This window comes from Panthera onca, chromosome A3 (genome assembly GCF_046562875.1).
Source record: "Panthera onca isolate mPanOnc1 chromosome A3, mPanOnc1 haplotype 2, whole genome shotgun sequence".
NCBI classification, from domain to species: domain Eukaryota; kingdom Metazoa; phylum Chordata; class Mammalia; order Carnivora; family Felidae; genus Panthera; species Panthera onca.
In genome coordinates, this window is record NC_138341.1 from 135,105,446 (window position 1) to 135,128,399 (window position 22,954).

At 51.7% G+C, this 22,954-nt stretch overlaps 2 protein-coding genes across 10 annotated transcripts in view; both read right to left on the reverse strand.

Annotated features, from left to right (window-relative positions):
• Window positions 1-821: 821 nt before the first annotated feature.
• Window positions 822-12,450, reverse strand: ANKRD60 (ankyrin repeat domain 60). The gene is made up of 4 exons (XM_060624519.3): window positions 12,105-12,450; window positions 7,621-7,751; window positions 5,996-6,161; window positions 822-3,591 (listed from the first exon to the last, which is right to left on the reverse strand). The coding sequence occupies exons 1-4, from the start codon at window positions 12,448-12,450 to the stop codon at window positions 3,290-3,292; spliced, it is 945 nt and encodes a 314-aa protein (XP_060480502.3). The 3' UTR covers window positions 822-3,289.
• Window positions 12,451-13,610: 1,160 nt separating this feature from the next.
• The window catches only part of LOC132670577 (serine/threonine-protein phosphatase 4 regulatory subunit 1-like), an 82,168-nt gene continuing 72,824 nt past the window's right edge, over window positions 13,611-22,954 (reverse strand). For 8 of the 9 annotated variants that reach the window (XM_060621077.3, XM_060621078.3, XM_060621079.3 and 5 more), the window contains 6 exons: window positions 22,529-22,690; window positions 21,509-21,609; window positions 19,227-19,347; window positions 18,292-18,426; window positions 16,111-16,252; window positions 13,611-15,284 (listed from right to left, as the gene is read on the reverse strand). In XM_060621077.3, coding sequence (XP_060477060.1) covers window positions 15,127-15,284; window positions 16,111-16,252; window positions 18,292-18,426; window positions 19,227-19,347; window positions 21,509-21,609; window positions 22,529-22,690 — 819 coding nt within the window. In that variant the 3' untranslated portion in view covers window positions 13,611-15,126. Of the gene's footprint in view, window positions 15,285-16,110; window positions 16,253-17,026; window positions 17,109-18,291; window positions 18,427-19,226; window positions 19,348-21,508; window positions 21,610-22,528; window positions 22,691-22,954 lie in introns of those variants that run through there. The other variant, XR_013554471.1, reaches the window with a different exon arrangement.

The window sequence follows — 22,954 nt, forward strand, 5'->3', positions numbered from 1 at the left end:
CAAGGGAGAGACCCAGGCAGTGGCTGATCAAGGCGCCCATATCCGGGTTCTGGAGGATGCTGGAGACCAGGCCATTAGAGCAGATGTAGAGTAAAGTTCAGCACCTCTGTTCAGCTGCTTCTGAGACAACGGGAGCACAGCAGGGTGAACCAGAGGCTGGATGGCTAGGAGGCTGGGTCATCCCGGCCAGGCCTGGGCAGGATGTTCACGTTATCCTCTGAACCCCCATGGTGTGTGGGATCTCTTTCTGGGTTGTACTGCATTGACTTCCAGAAAAGATTTGAGGCAATTTACAAGTAAACGTGTGTCCAAGAAAGGGCAATTCATTATCACTCGTTCAGGGCAGGGGAGAAGGTAGGAGGAGGGGTACTTGCTCCCGCTAAGCATCCTGGCAGGCGAAGAGACTGGAAACGTAGGGTTGGCCCCGCTGGCATTTTCTGCTTCTAATGAGTCGTGCATTTCTCCAGAGGGCTCCCCAGCCTGGACTGGTTTCCAGGCTGACTCGAGGCAGAACGACAAGGGGAGTGTAACTGGATATTATACCCACGAGACTCACCAGAGCTCCTTTCCAAGAGGACCCCGTCCTTCGACACTCAAGGGAGGTCCACCTGGGCGATCACAGACCACAGTTCCTTCACCGCTGAAGACCATCCCCCGGTCCCCTGGGCCAAAGAGGATTTCAGGGTCCCACAAAAACGCTTGAAATCTACCCCACAAAACAATTTTTTTCTGTTAGTTCCTAAGTATGACCAAAAAAAAAAAAAAAAAATCAAAGGCTTAATGAAATACCTACAAAATATAACACAATTGTGACCAATCTCTTCTATGGCCATGAACATATTTTATTCAATGGGTGATACAGGCTTGTTTGGATATAAGAGGCCATACACTAAGAACGTCTAAGGGGCGCCTGGGTGGCTCAGTTGGTTGACCGTCCGACTTTGGCTCGGGTCATGGTCTCACAGTTCGTGAGTTCGATCCCCACGTCGGGCTCCGTGTTGCCAGCTCGGAGCCTGGAGCCTGCTTCGGATTCTGTGTCTCCCTCTCTCTCTGCCCCTCTCCTGCTCGCTCTCTCTCTCTCTCTCTCCCTTTCTCAAAAATAAATAAACATTAAAAAACTTTTTTTAAAGATTGCCTAAAATGAAGGCCCCTGGGACATGTGGGAGCGCACAGATGACCCCTGCCACAGACGGAGCAGAACTTTAACCACGGAGTTTGGAACTTGCCCCTTTTCTGGCCACGTGTTTAATTGAATTGGGGGCATATGAAGATACAGGGCCTGCCTCCAAAGTTTTGGGGACAAGTGTCGGGCAGTTGGCTCTGCTAACAACAAAGACAGCAAAACAAAGCCGCTGGCAAACACATCACTTTGAGTAATGCCACTTGTTACGTTAAAAGGGTCCCCAAGTCGCCCCGCCAACACCTCATTAGCTAAATGAATTGACCCGTTGGATGGGGTTATTTAATATCTGTCTACTGGCTTTGGAGAACGTCTGCCAGAAACAAGATCTCAGTTTTGACATAGTTGATGCTGAGCTGTATTTTTTTTTTTTTTTCCTGACGATTATTTGTCAAACAGATTGCTGAGCCGGGTACAGCCACGTCTCCTGAGTGGAAAGCCACATCGTCAACACAGATCTTCCTTGTTATGACAGCGGGAAATGCAGCCAATTAATTTAAAAGCCGAATCCGGTTATCGGGGTGTGCGGAGGAAAGAAGGGCAGCCAGGATACGGGGCCGTTTTCCATCACTTTACAAGCAGAACTTCCACGGTCGGGAGGCCAGCATCACACAGGCCCCAGAGGTGTCAGACTATAGGGCTTTAGAGAAACACGCATAACCGCGCAGTGGGAGAGTGGAGGGTACCCATTGCCCAGCAAGACCCACGGCCGTCCGGCCTGTGGCTTCTGAGCCCTGCGTGTTCCGGGAGCCATTGGTGGCTTCTGCCGTTTTCCTCAGTGAAACGAAGTTTGGCGACGGGAGGCAGTTCCATAGGCGTGCCTCAAATCTGCTAATCCTTCTGTACCACGCCACCATTTTTAAAAAATTCAGGCCAGCCCTTCAAGATCGGGACTTATCTGGGGCGCCTGGGGGGCTCGGTCAGTTAAGCATCCCACTCCAGCTCAGGTCATGATCTCGGCAGTGGGTGAGTTCGAGCCCCCACGTGGGGCCCTGTGCTGACAGCTCGGAGCCTGGAGCCCGCTTCGGATTTTGTGTCTCCCTCTCCGTCGGCCCCTCCCCAGCTCACGCTCTCTCAAAAATAAATAAACGTTAATTTTTTTTTTTTTTTTTTAAAGCGGGACTTATCGTATCAAAACGCTCTGGAAAGATCTAGAGCCTTTGGCTCACGTTTCCTCTGGAGCTGAGTCGCGGCGCCCCCTTCAGACAGGGGTGTGAACGTCCGCTCGCCCTGGTCCCCACCTTCCCCTCTTGCTCCTACTCGGGGCTCAGACACGTGGCAGGCTGGGTCCCCTGCAGGTGCACAGCCCTCGCGAGGTACGGAGCCTGGAACTAAGCGTAGGAAGGTTGGTGGTGCTTTCGCGGTTCTAGCAGGGAAAGGAGAGCGGACCACCGGGGGCGGGACAAAGGGAAAGAAGGTGCCAGCTCGGAGTCTCTCCTCCACGAGCTCATCAGCAGCCTTTACGCTGTCTCCTCCAAATCCAGTGGCGACACATCGCCTTCAGCAAGACTACTAAGGCACCCCGTGGAGGACGTGTCTGGAGAACCAAGCTCTCTCTGCTCTTGCCGCCCCCCCCCCCCCACTTCTCCACCCCTCAAGCAGCAGACCCCTCAGAGGCGGGCCAGGAAAACTTCCGGAACCTCGCTAGCTTGGGCGGCACGTAGCTCCTGGGTTTTTACAAGCCGAAATTCACAGCCCCCACGGCCCGCAACTTCGCGACATTCCCTGGCGCTGGTTTTATATGATGGAACAGTGCTATTCTCATTATTGCTATCACTTCTCTTATGCTGACGCATTAGATGGTCTCCAGACGGGAGGGAAGGTAATTGGTGCCCATCACCCCGAACAGCGTTAGTGGATGCAATGTACAAATAGCAGAAAATTAAAGGCTGGCGTCAGAGGCCGCTCAGTCCATAATGGATTCCAGAAAGAGCACAAACTCACCTACCCCCTCCCCAACACCGTGCGCAAACAGGACAGATGATTTAGTACCTGATTCAGAGGAACTGCCATGTTTTCTTGGCTTCCTGCTCACCGAGGGCCACTGTGGACTTGAACTCCGAAAAGTGACCCAAGTCAGCTTCGACGTGCACACGTGGCCCGTGGGAGCTACATTTGGCCCTTCTTGGAGCCAAACCCACCCTTCACCCTGTGAGAAACCTGGTTCGCGAGCAGTTTCTTCGGGTCCGTCGTCCCTGACTTTGTCATCCAGTAGAAAAGGAACATCCGCCTCTCGCTGTGTCTGCGGTTCATGCGCCGGGCGATGGACATGGGGGTCTCCCCCCTGGCATCTTTGTCGGTGACCGAGGCCCCGTAGTTGAGCAGCAGGTTTATACAGTCCAAACGGCCCATGGCCCCAGCCGCGTGCAGGGCGGTCCTGCCCATGGGGGTTTTTTGGAGACAGTGGGCTCCTGTAAAATAAGACAGCTGGCTGAGGGAGGGTCACCCTCCCGGCCGCGAGCCTCCCCTTCGGAGTCACGTTCGAGAGGACAAGCGCGGGAGGGGCGAGGCCACGGAAAGAAAGCTCGGGAGAATCCAAACTGCCCCCGACCCCAGCAGCGAGTGTGAGAGGGGAGGCGTTGCTTCACTGGCCCCAGAACCCGGCACCGCCTTGCCTCCGGTCTGCCCAGAACACACACTTGCTCCAACCCCATTTGTGACGTCCGCTACCCTTGCGGTGATTTTCTAGGTTGTCAGTGCTCTGTCTCACCTCTACCTCCCCCTATCACTTCCAGCATTACCCCCACCCACCCATGCTCTTTGCCCACTCCCTCCATGCTCCAATTATACCAGGCTTCTATCTTTATCGCTTAAACACACCCTGCTCCCTCATCCTGCCCCAGGCCTTTTGCATATGCTGTCTCCTTTGCTAAAAACCCCATCACCTTTTTCCGCGCCCCCCTCCCCGTCCCGGGCTCTCTTGGCTATCCTTCATTTATTTCCTCAGGAAACCCTTCCTGAGCCCCTCTTCCCGTGTATCCCCCCCACCCCCATACGCTCAGTAGACACACCGTATCTTCAGAACATGCCATGCACGATTGACCATGGAATTAATTATTTGTAATAATTTGCTGAATTCCCTTCACAAACTCCACGGAGGCAGAAAACACACTTGTTTTGATCACCGCTGTTTTCATCCCCAGCACGTAGCGCGATGCCTGGAGAAGACAGGCACTCGGGAAATGACAGACGATGGGCACCCTGACTCAGGGACAGATTTCACTTCGATTGAATTCCTCACTGCCTCCCGCAGATGGATGGGCTAATGACAGGTGTCCAATATGGACTTGTTGAATTGAATCAAATTCTGGGTAACAAATATCATGACACAGAAAACAAGGCGATTCAATTACATGCAGCTGACATTTCTGTAGCCAGTTTTTATGAGCTATGGCCGGTCGGCGAGGTAAAGTTTTAAATAGGTTCTCCTAACGCCCAGCCTCAGCCACAGCATGGCTTTTTTGCAGCGGCTGTCTGCAAAGCCCAGAAAACCTTGCAGAGCTGGCTGTAATGTTTTAACTGGTGCTTGCGAATACATCACAGTTCCATCAAAGTGAAAATGACTTTTTATGGGCTTAACGGACTGCTGGGCTGCGAACAGCCAAGGAGGAGGCCGCTCAGGAAAACCACCACCCGCCAGACAGGCACAAGCACCATTCTGCCCAGGCCGCGGGGATACTCCCGCCCTGCTCGCTGGAAGCAGGGGGCGCAGAGAGGCTGGGGTCAAGGCCGCGGGCAGGAAAGAAAGGGTTCTGACTTGAGGGCAGGCTGATATGGGAGAGCCTGGGATGAGGCTCCCTTCTGAGCCTCAAACCACTGACCAAACGGCACGTCACGTTCTTCCTCTTCCCCAGGAAGCCGGCGGCCTGGGCCGTCTGCAACTATTGTCTATTGTTCTTGGATGGTCGGCACCTCGATCGGTCCGTGGGCCTCTTTGCCCAAAAATATCCTACGTCCAGGGAAGAGAAAGTATACCGTGGTAGGACTATACACAGAAGCCTTTAATCCAGAGACAATGCAGACAAAGGCTTCTATGTCTTTCTTTCTTTGTTGTTTTTTTAAGTTTCTTTATTTATTTTGAGGGAGACAGAGAATGAGCAGGAGAGGGGCCGAGAGACAGAGGGAGACAGAGAATCCCAAGCAGGCTCTGCACCACCAGCACAGAGCCCGACGCGGGGCTCGAACCCACGAGCCACAAGATCATGACCTGAGCCGCAATCAGACGCTTGACTGCCCGAGCCCCCCCAGGTGCCCCGAAGGTTTCTATTTCTATGGACAGAGAGAGAAGGAGCAACTTGCCCTCTGGGTGGGGGTGGGGGGCAGAAATGAAAACGGGGTTTGGGGTAAGTGTCTTCTGAGCGAAATAAATCCAGAGCCTCGGAGAAAGGAGACTGGCCAGAGACCGATGCCGGCTTGGGGCTGGGTGCCTCGGACCGTTGCTGAAACCCAAGTTCAGGTGGGGCAGAAATAGCACAGACAGTTTGGGGACATCTCCGGCAGTGTGTCCGCTTTGGACGTAACAGGCCGGGAAGCCCTCGCGGCTGCTCCTGTGAATTCGTGTCCTGAAAGCTGCATCTCTAGCAACAGAAAGACTCTTCTGGAGTCCTGGCCAAGAGGGGGGGACACAGCCTTTAGTAGGCAGGTCCTAAGTCGCCTCGGACAGACGGCGAGTGGTCCACCGGGACCATGACTGGTGGTGGAGACAACTTGAATCCAGGATGCCATTGCCAAAGGGGCAGAAAGCCAAGCCACTGGGTCCCCCTACCCGCACAAGACCCCAGCTCGCGGACACACTCAGCTGTCTCTCTGAATTACCGTGCTCTAGAAGGTACTGCACAGCATCTGGGTGACCTCTGTGGGAGGTAACGTACAAGGCCACGAACGCCCTCTGACATATCCATTCCTTCCTCCGCTCGCCTCCAAGATGCTTTGAATTTGCGGTTTGGTAGACGGAGTCCTCGTCAACAGCAAGACAAGACAGCTGGGCAACAGAACGGGGTTCTGCACAGTGAGTCAGAGTTACTTCAAAAGGGCACAACCTGCCTGGTGGGGGCCGGGACCCTCCCCAGGGGGAGGTTTGCTCAAGTGGCAAGTTGAGGCTTGTGATGGACACAGAGGGGGGCAAACCCTAACTAAGAAGCCGGGACACCCCCCGGGGGAGGACATTGTTGACCACGCTATGCATGTCCAGGAAATACGCATTTACCATCAGGCAGGCTCGGGAGGCAGGAAATTCTTCCTGTCGGTGTTTTGAAGAGAAAATAACTTTTCTGGGTGTCCAGAGGAAGGTGGCTGTGGCCGTTAAGGAAGACACCAGCCAACACAAAGTGGCCTCCCCAGAGGGGAGTGCACTTCTCTGGAGACTTGATGAAGTCTGGCCTTCCGATCTATTTTCGGGCCCATTGTCTCTGCTAACTTTTGGAACGCTCTGAACTCCACTCGCGGATGAAAAATAGCCCCATAATATAATCATCTCATGCTGAACTAAGGCTCTGAGCACGAGAGGAAGGCTGCGGGCCCCGACAGAGAGGAACTCTGTCCTAGATCTGGGGCATCCGGCGTGGGAGCGGCCGTGGGGGGAAAGCAGAACCCGAAAGTGTGGGAGACAGGAGGAAATCCCGGGGTTCAGGGCAAGAGCCAGAAAACCCAGGCAGGGCCCAGGCCTCGGTGGCAGAGGGGAGGCAGGGGAAGGCCAGGAGCAGGAGGAGACCGGGGAAGGACCCGGGAGGGGAGCCCCTCCTTCTAAGGCTGCTGCACACAGGTGGGGGGAGGGGGTTCCAGTCAGCCCTGGCCCCGCCTCCCCGGAGACCACCCACCCTTCCCAGATCTAATTCCCAGCAACCCTCCTGCAGCCCACCTTCCTCGACCCCTTCCCCGCACACTCACGGCCTTCCATCCAAATGTGCCTTCTAGAAGGAACATACACTTGCCCGCCCCTGTCCCCCCAGCCTCCCGTCTTCACTGTGGGGCAGACCGTCGGGTTCCCTCCTCCCTCCTCCCTCCTCCCCACTGCCCACCCAGAGCCCAGCCGAGAGCTACAGCTACAGCTACGCACAAGGCCTGGCAAAGACCAGGCACCTGCTGTGTATCGAGTAGTGTTGCCTTAGGGGAGGGGCAGACCCGCATTAGGACTTTCTTTGGACTACGCGTTCCCAGCTACGGGGAGCTCTTCGCTCACTGTTCAGTCAGGTTTTCAACTTTACAAAATATACATACGGATAGAAAATGCACTGCCCTGTGTCGTTTGTGGGGTAGCGTGGGGCATGAGTGGGTTACAGGTGAACACCGTGAGACAGCAAACCCGAGAGTGACTGGAACCACGCAGTGTAGGATTTGATCATTAGGAGCCCACGATTCCCACGCCACCCTCCCCCACACACATCCACAGTTTACGGTTGCTTCATGAAGTATAATATCCATTTAGAGAAGCGTGAAAACACCTTACTGGGATCCCCTTCCACAGCCGCCAAAACCAGTTCCGTCCATCCATCATAATGCCAGATACATAATGAGATAATTCCACCAGGAACAACATCGTGGAACTTCAGTGTGGTATCATCCATCAAAACTCCTACAGGGAATAAGTTTTTCTTTAAAAAAAAAAAATCGGGTATTAAAGATAAACAGTTACATTGGTTAACTTAAGAGATTATCTGACCTTGGGCGTCACAAAGATAATTTTCAAACCTTGAGCGCCAATCTCATCTGATGACTCCGCATGAGTCTGTTTGTGGTGGTTAATGCTTTTTGGAAAATTAATTTGGCTCAGCTCAAACAGAAGCGAAACCACCCCCCAAAATGGCAACAATTTATAAAATTCTGTAATTATAACTTGTTCTGTTGGGGGAAAAAAAAAAAAATACACGAGCCGGGAGAGTCATTTTATGAGGCAAACTCTAGAAATAGAACTACCTGACAGTAAACAGTACAACGTATGTGCGTCAGTCATACCTTAAAATAAAATACTAACTCTGGTTGGTGTTGTTAACAGTTGGCTAAAGATGTAACAATGACGGAACTCGGTTGCGTCTCTACCGCAGGGTTTCTCAATCTTGATGCTACTGACATGTCAGACTGGATCATTCTCTGTTGTGGGGGGGTCACCCCGGGCATCGCCAGGTGTTAGCAGCATCCCTGGCCCCTACCCACCAGAGGCCAATAACCTGCTCACCTAGTTGTGACCATCCAAAGCGTCTCCCGGTGTTGCCAAAACGACCCCTGGGGGACAACTCGCCCCAGCTGAGCATGTATGGTAAGGGAAGAATTGTAATGTTGACGTTCACCGTGATTTGGCCTTGAGACGTTACAACTCCTTTGTGTTATCGCCCAGAGCAGCCCTCCACGCACAGAAAAGGATGGGGTGAGTGGATCGACTCACACTTCATAAATTCAGACTCTTTGGGAAAGAATGTCAGGGCTGTAGAAGACTCTAGAACATTTTCAGCAACGTTATCTTCAGCCTACCTTTTTAAATACACACTTCCTTACGTGGCCACCTATAATCTTGCTTAGGGGTCGCATAATTTCTTTTCTCCGCGAGCAACCCCACAAGCGCAAAGTCTCAACTCTGCCAGGCTGGATTTACCATTTATTCCGACTGGAATTCATGAGTTTGGGGGATTCGCGACTGAGTGATTACTAAGCGCCTTGTACCGAGCGCCTACGTCCTTTAACCCTCGTGACAAGCTAAGTTTGTCATCTCTGAGTGTCGGTGAGCACACGGAGGCTCCCATGGCTAGGAAAGAGTAGAACCAGGGCTCCGAACAGAACTGCCTTCCCTCCAGTGCCACGAGCTCGTCTCTCAAGGCTCCGCTGGCCCCCCCTTTGGTGACGAGAAACTTCAGACGGTGGATGTAAACAGGAGTAGCGATTAGCAAATTTGTTAATTAGGGTCCTGTCTGTGGTTCTCGCACAGAGGATAATCAGTCATCAGTCTTCAGCAAGACAACTTGACTTCCTAACGACTTTGAAAAAATTGAATCAAGCTGTGTTTCCCCAAGAAAGAGCGCAATTCACACATGCCGAACAGCTCGGCAATTCTGTTTACAGGCAGCAACTGCCTTCGGCTTAGACAAAGACTAATTATCACCAGCTAAATAAATTATTAGAGTTGACAACAGACGTGTAAGGTCGACCCTCATCCATGAATTTGCTCACCCCTTTTAGAATTGTGTCCCTCAAGGTTTTCACACACACGTGATCTCACGTAATCCTCCCTGGCAACCTTGCGGTGGGTAGAGAGGCATCAGCGGATCATTTATAGGCAGAAACCCAAATTTCTTTTATCAACGTAGTGACACCTTCTTCCCGTCTTGTTTGCTATCAACAGTAAGGACTGCAGCCGCGAGAGAGGTCAAGCTTCCAATGGTTGCTAAGTGCTTGCTGACTGGTAGGATTGTGACATCAGTGCTAAGTCACTCGGTCTCTTTCACTGCCTCTTGGCTTTCTCGGATTTACTGCTCAGCATAGCTCATCAGTGAAAATGAATTAACAGAACGGGTGCCAGACATTTACTGTCCCTCGGCCGCTCACCTCCTCGTTAACGTGTTAAATACACTCTGGGTTCGAGATCTACTTCTCTCCAAATAAAGCCTCCGCCAGGCCCCCAGAGCATCTCCCAAACACTCCGATAGCAAATTAAATACGTCGCGGGAGATGCTTCACCTATTTCAAAGAGAGCGGAAGGAAGGTATTTTTGGCCTTCAATGTGCATTTTGAGTTTCCCGAGTCCTCTCTGCCCAGAGCGGGATACGGCCCTAAGGATTGGAGAGCTAAGAGGCTCTGTGTTACACATTAGGAAACTGAGCCCCGGAAGGGCAGCGTCTGGGGGAGCGGAGACTGTGGAGACAGGCTGCACTCAGATCTCTGTCTCCATCGCTCCTGGCCCCTGCAGGGGTGCTACCGTATGTCTGCATTACGGGCTCCTCACGTTCTCTGTGCAGCAGCCCAGAGAGTTTTTTATATCTCCGTTTCCTTGAAGTCTTTTTGCACTGATTTCAACCGGGTGGGGAGATGATGGAGCCCAGGGGCCCTGATCCTGTCCTGTTCTCATATCCTAAACATTGTAGACACCGGGACGGGGACAGCCAGGTCCTCAGGCTGAGGGAAGGAGATCGATGGAGGGAGAGACTGGGCTCCGAGTCCTTACCCCACATGGGATCTGTCTGGATAGGGGGCCTTGGGGTCCTGATCTAGCCACAGTGAGCTTTGGGTGCTGGGTTCTGATTCCGACGGGGCTAGTTTTGAGCTCCTGATGTGGACAGGGAAGGACACACCTTGAGATTCGGGGCTCTGGTACGAACTGAGTTAGTGCCAGTATTTGGGGTTCAAACGTGGCTAGAGTTTGTTTTGAGATTTGGGGTCCTGACGAGGGCAGTGTTTGCTCTGGATTTGGGGATTCTGACGAAGGCAATGTTTGCTTTCTGTTTGGGGGTCCTGGTGTGGGAAGGGTCTATTCTGGGATGTGGAGTCCTTGTGTGGGCAAGACTTGTTTGGGGATTTGGGGTTCTAACAGAGCCCTGCGTACTGTAGCAACGCAGAGTAAGGAATCGGAGAGGTCAGCCCTGGGCTTTGAGGGTCTTGAAGGCGACAGGCTCTGCTCTGCGATTTGGGGTCCCGAGATGGTCAAGGTTTGGCCTAGAACTTGGGGTTCTGGTATTGGTAAGGTTGCCTGAGGGATTTGGGGTTTCAAATACAAACAGAGCTTGCTTCGAGTTTTGGGGTCCTCACGTAGGCAAGGCTCGCTTTGATCTTCGGCTTCCTTACATGGATATAGTCGGCTTAAACATGGTTTCCTTGAGACTTGGGTTTCAGAGATGGGTATGTTTGAGTTTTGGGGTCCTCTTGTGGGCAGAGTTTGCCCCATGCTTTGGAGCCCTTAGGAGGACATTTTGCTTAGGATTGGTGTTCTGGTGTCGTCACGGTGAGCTTGGGAACTAGCTCCCAGATGTGGGAAGAGCTCATTTTGGGTTCTGGCATCCTCACACAGACAGAGATGGCTGATGGATCGGGGTTCAAAGGCACAAGCGGTTAGAGACTGGGGGCTCGGAATTGGGCTTGTCCACTCTGAGCTTTGGGGTCATGATCTGGGAAGAATCTGCTTTGGGACTTAGGGTTCTGTTGTAAGCAGGGGTAGCTTGGGGAATTTTATTTGGGGTTCAAACTTGGGCATGGTTTGCATAGAGGTATGGGGTCCTGAGGTGGGCGGTTCGTCTCAGGCATTAGTATCCTTCAGCGGACACGGTTGCTAGAGGACTCAGGGTTTTGAGGGTCACAGGGTTAGCCTGGGGATCTGGGGTTCAGTCTTGGCCAAGTTTGTTCTTGGTTTGGGGGTCCGGGAGTGGGCAGAGTTTGTTCTGAGCTCAACGGCTGGCTGGAGGGCTGAGAGGATTTACGAGTCCAACATGGGGACTTGGAAGTTTGCGGTGAGTTTGGGGTCCCGATATGGGAAGGTTTGCCCTAGATTGTGGGGTCCCACTCAGGACAGGCTGTGTTTCAGGCTCCTGGTTTGGTGTGGACGCTGTTGGCTTTGGGATTTGGGCCCCTGATGGAGACACAGCAGCCCGAGGGTCTGAGGGGTCCGGATGTGGCAGCGCCTGTGTTGAGATTCGGGGGTCCTGACGTGGACAGGTCTGACCAGACAGCTTGCTTCAGGATTGGAGTCCTGACGCGGGCAGGATTTGTGGATTGGGGTCTTGCTGTGTGGACTGGGTCTGCCTTGAGATTTGAGGTCTAATGTGAACCTGGTTTGTCAGGGACTGGGAAGTCCTCGCGGGGTCCTGGGCTGGCTTTTCCATCTGGGGTCTCCTGGCGGGGGGTGGGGGGGGGGGGTCTGTCCGGACACCTGGGGGCAGCACGTGGGACCCCACGCTGGGAAGGGCGGAGGCCAGGCACTTGGCGAGGGAAGGGGGCGGGCGGGGGCCACCTTGGTCCAGGTACTGGAGCCTCTGCAGGTCGAGGGGGATGCCGACGACGAGTTCCAGCTCCTCCTTGAGCTCGCGCACGGTCATGTCGCTGTGGCAGTGCGCCACCTGGAACATCTCCCCGGTCTCCTCCAGCAGCACCCGCAGGACGAAGACGTCCGGGGCCTGGTCCAGTGCCAGCGCGGGGCTCCCGAGGGCCAGGGACGGCGCGGGGAGGGGCCCCGGGCCCGCCGAGCCCGCCCCCCGCCCGGCGGGCCGGCCCACGGCGGGGTTGGGGTCCGGGGCGCCCCCCAGCGGCGCCCCACCGCCGCCGGCTGCCCGCCGCCGCCGCCGCCGCCGCCGCCGCATGGTTCCCTGTCCCCCGGCCCGCGTCACCGGCGCCCCCGGCTGGCCCAGCCGCGCAGCGCAGACCGACCGCGGAGACGCCCCGCGGGGGCCACGCCCCCCAGGCCCTGCCCTTCGGGTCAGTTCCTGGGTCCACCGCCAGGACGCGGGCCCCTGGTGTCCACGTCCGGTTAAAGAACAGTCCTTGCCGAAGTCGGGGCCCGCCACGCGGGGTGAATAGCGCCCCAAATCCTCACCGCGGGCATCGACTACCGAGAGCTGTCAAGGGCAGTCTCCAGTCATGCTTCAAAATCCTATGCCGGGCACGAATGAAAAACCCAGCACGGCGTTAACAGGCGCCCTTCCTGCTCCCCGAGCGAGCGGAGACGCGCCGTCAGCCCCGCAGATGCCCCCGAACGCCCCCCAATTCCGGGAGACGGGTGCTCATGAAGACACTTAACAAGGGGGTGACGCCTGCTGGACGAGAAGCGGAGACGGTTCCATCGCGAAGAGACCTTTCAGAGGAGCGCCGTCTGCGAGAAACCCATCTTGTGCTTTTCCATTAATTCGCCCAAGAGGAGGCAGAGTGTTCAAGTAAACAGGAAGCTTACGTGAGATGCTCGGATCACACACACTTAACACCCCGCACCTATGAACGAGTAAGCTCATCAAGAGCTGAAGTGACGGCGTAAGCAGCCGGAGAGAAAGGAAGGAGACACAGAACCATCTTAGAAAAAAACCTCCGTTGTTACAAAAGAAGAACATAGGAGCTTTGCACATATTTTTTGGCAGAGAGATTAGTCATGAAAAAAAAAAAAATCTTTGCACCGGAAAGGCATTCCTATCAAGTTATGGACGATCTTCAGTGTATAACCGGCAATGTTTAAAGGTTGGATTATTTACGGGAGAGTCCCTACAAGCACACTGGATTCGGCACCCAGATGCCACATTACACATCAGGACACAAACCGAGGGGAATTTTTTTTTCCTTCGTGGAAAATTAACCTCTGCACAGAACCCAAGATTCCAGTTGAATAATTCTACGTGCTGCTAGGTCAACAGATTTTAACAATAGGCCAATCTCAATTTCTAACGTGAAAAGGATCAAAAATGGTTTGTTACTGAAGCAAAACAATTAGCTCCATCTATTTCCTTGAAGAACACAAGATGGACTGATTCCCACCCCCCCCCCCCCCCCCCAATATGTAGCCTCCAATTTATTGGCTCACTCTTTGCTGAAGTTGCCAAAATGCTACCCTGGGTTACAATTTGAAATTCTCACACATGTACCTTATTTTCTTTGGCACGGTATGGATTCCTTCCTTTCTTTTTAAAGAATCAACTCAGTGGAATTTGGGGGAGGGGAGAACATCCTGTATTCCCGGAAATTCAATATATAGCTGCAGAGATTTTATTTTTTAAAAAAAGGGAGAAAGAAAAGACGGACAAGAAAAAGATCCAAGGGGAGAATGGCCACAGCAACATGACCTTTGCAGGCAGCTCTTGAACCCCAAATGGGCCTCTCCTTCCTTCCTTTGATGCCTACTTTCGAGAAGACAAAGATAGAAATAAAAAGAACACGAGCTTACACATTCTACAGAATTTAAGCAAACGTCTGTAGAATCTTAAATGATTAATGGAAAACTCGTTTAAGTTTCCAGAGCATCTTTCTCTCACTCTAAATTTTAAAAGCGTGAAATGTTAAGTTCTGTGTACTCGGGTCAAGTTGAAGGGTGTCATAATCTAACCCCCCCAGACGACTGGCAAGTATATGAACTGATCAGATCTGCGGGGTCCTATTTTTCTGTTACTTTCTGTTAAGATCCTAGAGCATTAGATACAAAGTCGATATCCATGCATCTCAACGATCAATTTCCCTCTCTCAAATGTATGATAATGAATCCATGTAAGAGCGAAAAATCTTTCTACTTTATGCTCTGTCAAAGGCCAGTACGTGTCTTTATGGATACAGTTCCTACGAGAAGGGGAGGGGTAAGTGCCTGAGGAAAAGTTCCAAGTACAGTTTATACAAAAGTACAATATTAGAAAGACTTCCATAAATCATTCTTTAGTAGATTTCCTTAACTCTCACATTTTTCAAAAGTAAACAAATTGGGCTATATTTGCAGTAACTCAAAGTGCAGCATAAATTTAAATGATGTATTTGTTCTGCTCACTGATAGGAGGCTAATGTTACGTTAATATATTAGCTCTTCCTGTCAAGAGCTATTTACATATGTACATTATTTCAGTTAAAAATAAAATGTGATACCATAAACTGTATTTTATAGGAAAGCATAAGGGAAGCCAAATGTGCAAGTCTATTAAAGACTTAAAATCTTCTAATAAACTACTTGATGTGTGGGGGGGGCCGGGGGGGGGGGGAGCTTAAATAATCTGGTCTGCGGGAGAGAGGGCAGTCTGTTGTTCTGGAGGCCCCACCCCCAGCCACCCGCCTGGTTCCACCACCTTGGCCCGGACCTCCTGATCAGGCAGGGAGGGGCGCAGAAGCGTGGCGCCTGGCCCAGGTGCAGTCCCTGTGACTGCGGGAGGGGAAGGCGCCATCTGAGTGCCCACCCTCAAAGTTTCAGGAATCTTTCCTCCCTCGGAAGGTGTGACACAATCAGACCCCCCGACAAGCTGGGGTGAGCAGTCCGTGCCGCGTGCGAAGTGCCCAGAGCGTGCGCGACCACAGAGGGGTTAGTTCCGCTCTTCTGGCACACGGCTGTCTGCAGTACTCCGCCGCTTGGGTTGGAGAGTGGCAAAAAAGGACACGTCTGGGTCCGGGTCGGACTGCAGGGCCAGGACGGTCTCTTCAATGACTTCAAGATGAGGGTTACCGGCATTTCTCAAATACGCTAAAGACAGAAAACAGTAGTTGGGCTCGCGTGTGCCATGAACTGTGCTCCAACACAGACCCCAGTTTTGGTTTTTTCTGAAACCACACCTCAGGACAATAAATCGTTCTTCCCAGAATAATCACACACACAGGGCCTCGCAAAGATAAAATGATTGCCTCCATCAAAGGGTATTTCTTAAATTTCAAAGATGAAAGAATGGGTAGGTATGCACATTTTTAAAACTGTAGTTCAGAAATGTTCAATGTCATGTCTTCTCCCCTCTGCTACAAAATAACTGACAGCATGTGGAGTACGGTGTGGGGGGCGGGGGGCGCGCAGGTTTGCTGGCAGGGGGAGGTGTGGGAGGGAAGGGGCAAGGGAGGTACGTTCGGGGACAGAATGCCCCGCCCCACCCGTGGCTTAGATGTGATCGTGTCATCCGAGGGACACAATCTAAAGTTAAGTCCTGTTCAGGCTGAGCTCGACATTTTTCTGACTACAAAATTAATACCATCAAAACCTCAGTGTAATTAAGGCTTACATTTGCTGCCTTTCATAATGTCTATGTCCTAAGTCAACGTTTACAAAAGTTTCCCGCATTTCTAGAACACGGCGATGTTTTGCATTCTAGCATTACGTTCATTAAATGTGAAAACCGGACCACATTCATTTCCTTAGTCATTTTCTGAACAACGAACGATTCTGCATAAAAGTGAATACATCAAGTTATATAATAAGTCTGGAGTTTGCTATCATGCAATCTGCCACAATCTCCTAGAGGAAATCTAGCTGCTGCCCGATGAAGTTTTTAAAACGTGTAAGTTCAGAAAAGCGGTCCACATACCCTTTTCCAACAGCGTCTGCCGCAGAGCTCTGGCTAGTAAAACTCTCACGTTGGGCACAGGATCTGACACGAGGCTTAAAAGACTGGGGAGTAAGTGTTCGACAAACTGGTCTGCGGGGATACACTCCTCGCTCACCACCGCCTGTGATGGAAGAAAACCACAGCCAAAAATTGATACTCAAGAGTGATCAGCATGTTTTTTTCTAAATACGTACACTTCTGTAATTCCAAGCCTAACTTGGTCACTCACTAGCTTCACAGTTTTGAGTATATGGCTTCGCCTGTCTGGGTCTCAGTTTTCTCATCTGTGCAGTGGGGAAGTGATGGGCAGGGCAGATCGCTTCCGCAAAGAATCTAGCAAAGCGCCCACCTGTTAAGGTTAAGAACCCTCACCTTTGTTACTCACCAGACCTCAGGTTCTGAGGGCAGGGACCGCACCTGTCTTATCGACAGCCCAACCCCCATCTCCAATCCAGGCCGGGCCCTCTGCGAATACCCAACCAACACCGCCTCCGGGATGATCGCCAGCGCCTGCCCACCGCCACTCTGCTTACAGAGTCCCGTCTCATAGCCAGCCACGGGAATCGGCACAAGCCTAGTTTTACGGGTGAGGCAATTCTGGTCCAAAGTGGCGACGCCCAAAGGTCTCCTGATTCCAAGCTGAGCGTGTGGCTTCTAAGTCGTATACATCTTCCCACTACAGGGTAACAGCTGACATTTATTAAGTGCCAGGCAGTGTGCAAGGTACGTCAAATGCATCAGTTCATCCCCACCTGCCACGTGGGCCCTCACTAAACCCCAGGTTAGGATCCGTCCCTGGAGCGGCACTGAAATTGCCATCAAACGACCCTTTCCTTTTGTCTGTCTGTCTGTGGGTTTTCTAAATCTTTAATAATTAATTCGTGAAAGCACATACACGTTGATTTTTCTTGAACAAAATTAGTTGGGTGTTTCTTCCTTTTATCTCATCATGGATTTTCTAAATCTCAGATGGAGAACTAAAAAATAAAAGCGAAGGTATCTCATTCGCCCTTTCTCCACAAAATGACCCGGGGCACTGACTTCCTCTTTGCAGAAATCTGTGGCGTCAGGCCTGCGGTCTGTTGAGTTTGGCACTTAAATCTGTCAGTCGCTGCACTCTGCAGAGCTGACCCCCAAAGTACCGTGTGATGCCCCTCCGGCCCAACAGGGGGCCCTGGTGAGTCCCTCAGTGGGGGAAGGGGGTGTGAGGGAGAGAAAGGGGGCTTTGGGGCTTGGGTGAGCTAGAGTCCCATTACTGCTTGACTGTAATGTTGACAGAGCTGGGCGAGGGGTTCATGGAGAGTCATGCTGTTCCCTCCACCTTTGTACATGCTTGAACATGTGCATGGGGAAACATTAAAACTTCTTAAATAACACGTTAGCGGGAAAAGAAAAAAATCACGGCTTTATGTTTCCTGTGTGATTTTGACTGAGTCACTTAACCTCTCTGGGCTTCAACTGCTTCCCCTTCAAGAAAAAAAAAAAACCTGGTCTGAAAGTACACAGGTGTGAGGTGCCTGACACACGGCAGCTCTTGCCACTGAGGATCAGATGAGCAGGTACCTGGCACGCAGCAGCATTCCAGAAGTGGCCGCCATCAGCCCCAGGCAAACCTCGACCCCACCATTTCCAGGACACTAAGTAGGGAGGGTGCCCAGGAGCCGGACCGGCTGACATGAACTTCCCTGCAGAGATGAAATGGTCTCAGCCCCAACCCTACTGCTCTATTCTTCACCGCAGCCTCCCTCCAAGGCAGCTGGCTGAGGGGAGGTGCCACGATGGCCACTGCCCTGGACAGGGCGGGGGGGGGGGGGGGGGGGCAGGGCTGCGGGCCCAACCCTCACCTCACCGGAGGGGAAGTGCTGGGAGAGCAGGAGCGAGTTGGCTCCGCACCGTCTAGAATGTGCCTGGCACACGGCAGGCGTTCAGTCCACGCCTTCAGGACGAATGCACAGACGGGCTGGGGAAGCCTGGGCAAATCATTCTGCCTGAGCGGGTCGGCCGCAATCTCCCGTGAGATCAAGGGGTTCGTTCGGTGCACCGATCTCCAGATGCCTGGCTGGTGACCTATGTCTGACGCATCTGATATCAGTCGGTGGCAACGTAAGAAAATCCCAGCGGAGAACCCTGCCCCACCCGGCCGCCCCTGGCCATGCTAACCTGACAAATGAAAGCGAAAGCTTGCCTTCCAACCCACTTAGCACAGTGCCGGAACCTTACGATGAGCTCATGGACGAAAGCTAACCCCAACGCACTTTCACTGTGTGAATAGAACTTCTGCAGAATGGCCACAACCTGTAACAAATATCAGAAGAGCACATTTAAAATGCTGCCATCTATTTGAATTATGAATCCTACTCTACGTGGAGACTAGACATTTGTGTGGCTCTTAAAATGAATTTATAAGCGTGGGAGAGGGTACTTTTTGTCACGGTCATCATTAGAACACAGAGGAGAAAAGACTTGTGCAATACACGTACACTCGCACATGTAGAACCCTTCAGAAAATGAAATTCAAAAAAGGACTAGCATTAGGAAAATACATTCTTAGTCTTAAGATTTCCAAATTTTAGGAAATGTCCTCTTGCATAATAACTAAATCATTACCTTTCGGAACATGCCACGTTTGTAAAATTTTAATACCATCAGAGTACCTTAGTAAGACAATATCTCCAAATGAGATTCCATCCCCCCACCCAGTATTCAGCTGGTTACAAGCCCAGGTAAGAAACAGGATAAGCCTTTTTTTCCATGACAGAGCTTTTGCTTACTAACTACTTTTCTACAAAACCATGCCGTAGGGTTAAGCCCAGCCTGTGTTTAAGGAAACACTAAGCCATCATTTACAGGGTCTCATATAGAAAATGATTTATCCACAATTTCTATCACTGAAGCATACAGCTTAAGAAAAAGGCTATCTTACGTGCTGATAAAACCATAATGCAGTTCCTAATTTCAAATTTAAAAGCTGGCTTCATAGGTATACTGAAAAATCAGCCCCAGAAAGTAAAGGGGTTAAAATGGAAGAAACAGAAATGTTCCTATTTCCAAAAATCACAAACAAACAGACAAACAAAAAAGCCACGATTCCTTACAAGCTTGAAGGAGATCCATCGAACTTCAGAAACTTTATCTGCACACAACTTCAAGGCAATATGCATTAAATAATCATAAACATCATGGGGATTATAGAGTTCCAAAATGAGTATCAGCTGTCTGAAGAAAGAAAAAAAAAAAAGGAAATTGGTTTTTAGGGCAAAAAAAATACCTTACTAATGTCTCCTTACTCTCATTTCATTTTATAGATAAAAAGAGCCAGGCTGGGAAATTAAGGGCACATGTGGACCTAGCGAGGCTTTCCGTCAGTAAAATGCCAAAAGCAGAAAGCCGAGGGAAATACCACGCAAAATAAAGTGGAAAAAGAAAATCGTCTGTCTTCATCTCACCCAAACAAATCCAACAAAAAGGAAATAAATTAAACTTTGTAAAACAGAGGCTGAGAAATTTATGAACAGGGATAATATTTCAATTCTGGGTTATCGGTTGGAAAGCACATAAAACTCTGAAAAATCAGATAACATAAAAATAGCCAGAACGCTGAAGTTCCCAGAGATCAACAGATCAGGGGAACCTCCGAGGAGCCTCGGCTTTGTTCCCCAAGCGGCCGGCAGGCAGCTCGAGCCCTTTTTTTTTTTTTTCCCCCAATCAGCAAGGTCCGCTTGGAGAGAACTGGGAGCCTCGGCTCTCTACTCCAAGGGAAAAATTCATAAGATGGCTGGACGGGAAAACCTACCACCAAAGCTCTCACTCTCTTCTAAATGGGGATGGAGAGAAGGGGTATGAAAATAAATGGCATTGTTTCCACGCTGGCAACGAAAGGAAATGAAAAAGAGATTGGAAGGAAGTTAGAACCAGAAACCAGGAGTGCCGGGGAATACTTTCATATCAAAAAGCACTGTTTTCAGAAAAATGATACCAGTACCGTGGGCGCGGGGAGCACAGAATTCATATCAGTGGCTCTGGCTTCAATAACCACGGCAGAGATGGGAGATAGCCAGGGCTCCGAGATAACGCTGTCGGCGGTGCGAGCCCCGCCGGCCCGGGGCCCGCGGAAGCCGGTCCTCGTGGCCAGGCCCCGGCTCCGTCCCCCGCCGGGTCCCCATGCCCGGGGCCCCGGGAGGCGGGTCAGTCCGGCCCCGGTCCCTCGGTCCCAACCCCGTTCCCGGGAGGCAGGTCAGCCCGGCCCCGGCCCCCCGGCCCCCACCCCATCGGTGCCGGGTCCCCGGCCCCATCCCCGGCCCCCATCCCCGGTCCCCAGCCACCGCCCCCGGCCGCCGGGGAAGCGGGAAGCGGGGCGGCCCGCCCGGAGACGGACCTGGCCGAGTTCCCGCGCGCTGCCGCTAGAGGGCGCAATGCTTTCATGGAAAACGTGGGCCTGTTTTTCTCGGTTCTCTGAGACTATAAACTAGGAACATGGCATAATGACTAAAACCTCAATCTCTCAAATTAAGCATAATGATTAAAGATCACAGCGAAGAGAAAATCTTTTAGTTTGCCCCTGGCATCGGCCAAATCAGAGCCTGAATAGCTGCAAAAGCCTGATGGATTTCTACAGGGAAGACAATTATTTGAAAGATTTCTAGTCGAGGGCAAGAAAAATGAAAAGTAAAGCTAGCGAGATCAATCCCGACAAGGTGAAAACTAACACCCACACGCCCACCATCGCCACCAAGTCCACCCAATACTGTGCGACGCACAATGACCTGCCTCGGGAAAGAGCCCTATTAACAGCTTTAACTCTTTGGGAACCAGGGACACCTTTAACATTCCCTGTGCCGGCACAGGCTGGGATTAAGGAAGTCCTTCACACAGGAGATGATGTGCACAGAGGAGGCACCTTGGGGGACGTTTTTATGTAACAATCGTCTCGTCTCCCTGAGCCCCTTTCGTGTCTCTCTCTGTAGCGTAATTTTCTTTAGGAGCTGAAGTGCATAAGCACGCCGTGCCCTGCAGAGAGGGCTACACTCAGAATGTTCGGGAAGGCTTTGGCAAAAACTCTTCCGATTAATAGGAGAATACTGAAGAGGGGGTGATTCATCTTTTATTTGGTTCGAATAAATTGCCTTAGAGAACAGCAGAACACTCTAATTCCAAAGTGACTCGAGCCCTGTCTTCATCAGAAAATGAATATCTCCCCGGAGACCGTGGTATTTGTAACTTAGTGCTGCGGAATTCACTTTATCCCTTAATAAAAACATAATCTCTTTATCCAAAAGAACGCTATTACTGCGAGCTTAGAAATCAATTATAAGGTAGGAAAATTAAGAATTATTCCATCTAATTTGCCTTCTCATGTCCCCAAACAGGTTTTACTTACTCTGCTAGTTCATATCGAAACCTCCAATTCCTGCTGTTATCGGTCACTACAAATTCTTGAAGCTGATAAAGATATTCTCTCCTCTTGTCTTCATGAAGCAACTATTTTTGAAAAATGTATACATAAATGAAAGGGCAGAACCCCTCCGAACGACCCCGAATGTATTGTTTTATTACACTTGAACTCGTACGATCGTCCCCGGCAAGATCTGTGCATTCCCCCGATGCCTCGAGCCCCGTCTATCACCCGGTGTGGTTGTAAATTAAGGCTGCTGCTAAGGGACCTCACGTGTACCCCCGAATGCCTCCGACCTCCGCCCTGGTGGGTGTGTGTGCCTGTGTGTTCCTGGATGCCCCCGAGCTCTTCCCCCTCTCACGGTTTCCTGCCTGAAAACAACACGTGCGTGTGTGTTCAGAAAACAACGCCACTGCTGTTTCCCAGGGAGTCAGCTCTCTGCCGTCAGCAGGAGAGCAAAGCAGAGCCGGTGCGTCATGAGCCCCAGTCCGTCAAGGGCAGCTCGTGGTCGTGTGGATGCGAGTAATTAGTTTCTCTAGGTCATTTTTAAAGCCTTATTTTTACACTCATCGTTCCTTTAAGACAAAAATTGGAGAGGCCGGAAGGGAAGCAGCAAGGTCTTGCAGAGAGAGCCCTCCCGCAGAACTGAGATTGGAGCGCAGCCGGCTTCTTCCCCCGGGTGACCCCGGGCACGGTGCGCACCACCCGGGGGGCCGGGGTTCCTTCGTCCTCACGGGGCGCGCTAGGCTACGCGTCTAGCATCCTCCGTGGGATGAGGCCTCCGAGGGACAGGAAGATTGAAAGGCAACAAATAACAACAGCCACCCATCACCGAGAACACCCTCTGTAAGACTCTGGATGGTAGACTTCAACCGAAGAAACCCAGACTAGTTGCTTTTTGTTTCTCACTGCTCCTTCACGCAGCCAGGGGTTTGTTTCTGTTTTTTTTAAGACATTGCTTTGAAGTGGGAAGGTCTGCTCTTTATTTTTAATCCTTCTTCCTACCTTTAGAAAGTCATACAGGTGTTTGAGAATTCCTATTCGTACTTCATCCAGGTCCTTTAAAAATCCGTTGAAGATGGGCACCAGGTCAGCTGCTGTTAGCTGGTCCCCAAGAATCGCAGCCAGCTCGTGAATAGAGAAGGCCAGGGTCCGCCGCACCTTCCACTGCGGGTGCACAGAACACAGATCACGGGAAGCAAGCGCGAGTCACCGTCACCAAGAGCACAGATGGCATTTTTAGGGCAGAACTGACACCTCCAGGGGTCGGCCACCAAAGCGTTCATCTCGTGAAGGCCTGGTAGGCGTGCCAGATGGCACCCACGTGAGAAACAGGCCAGCACGCCCTGTGGCCCTTCCCTTTACTCCCAAGCAGACGACCACCGCGCCCCCCACCCCGCCCCCCCCCCCCCCCCCCAGTTTCGCGTGTGC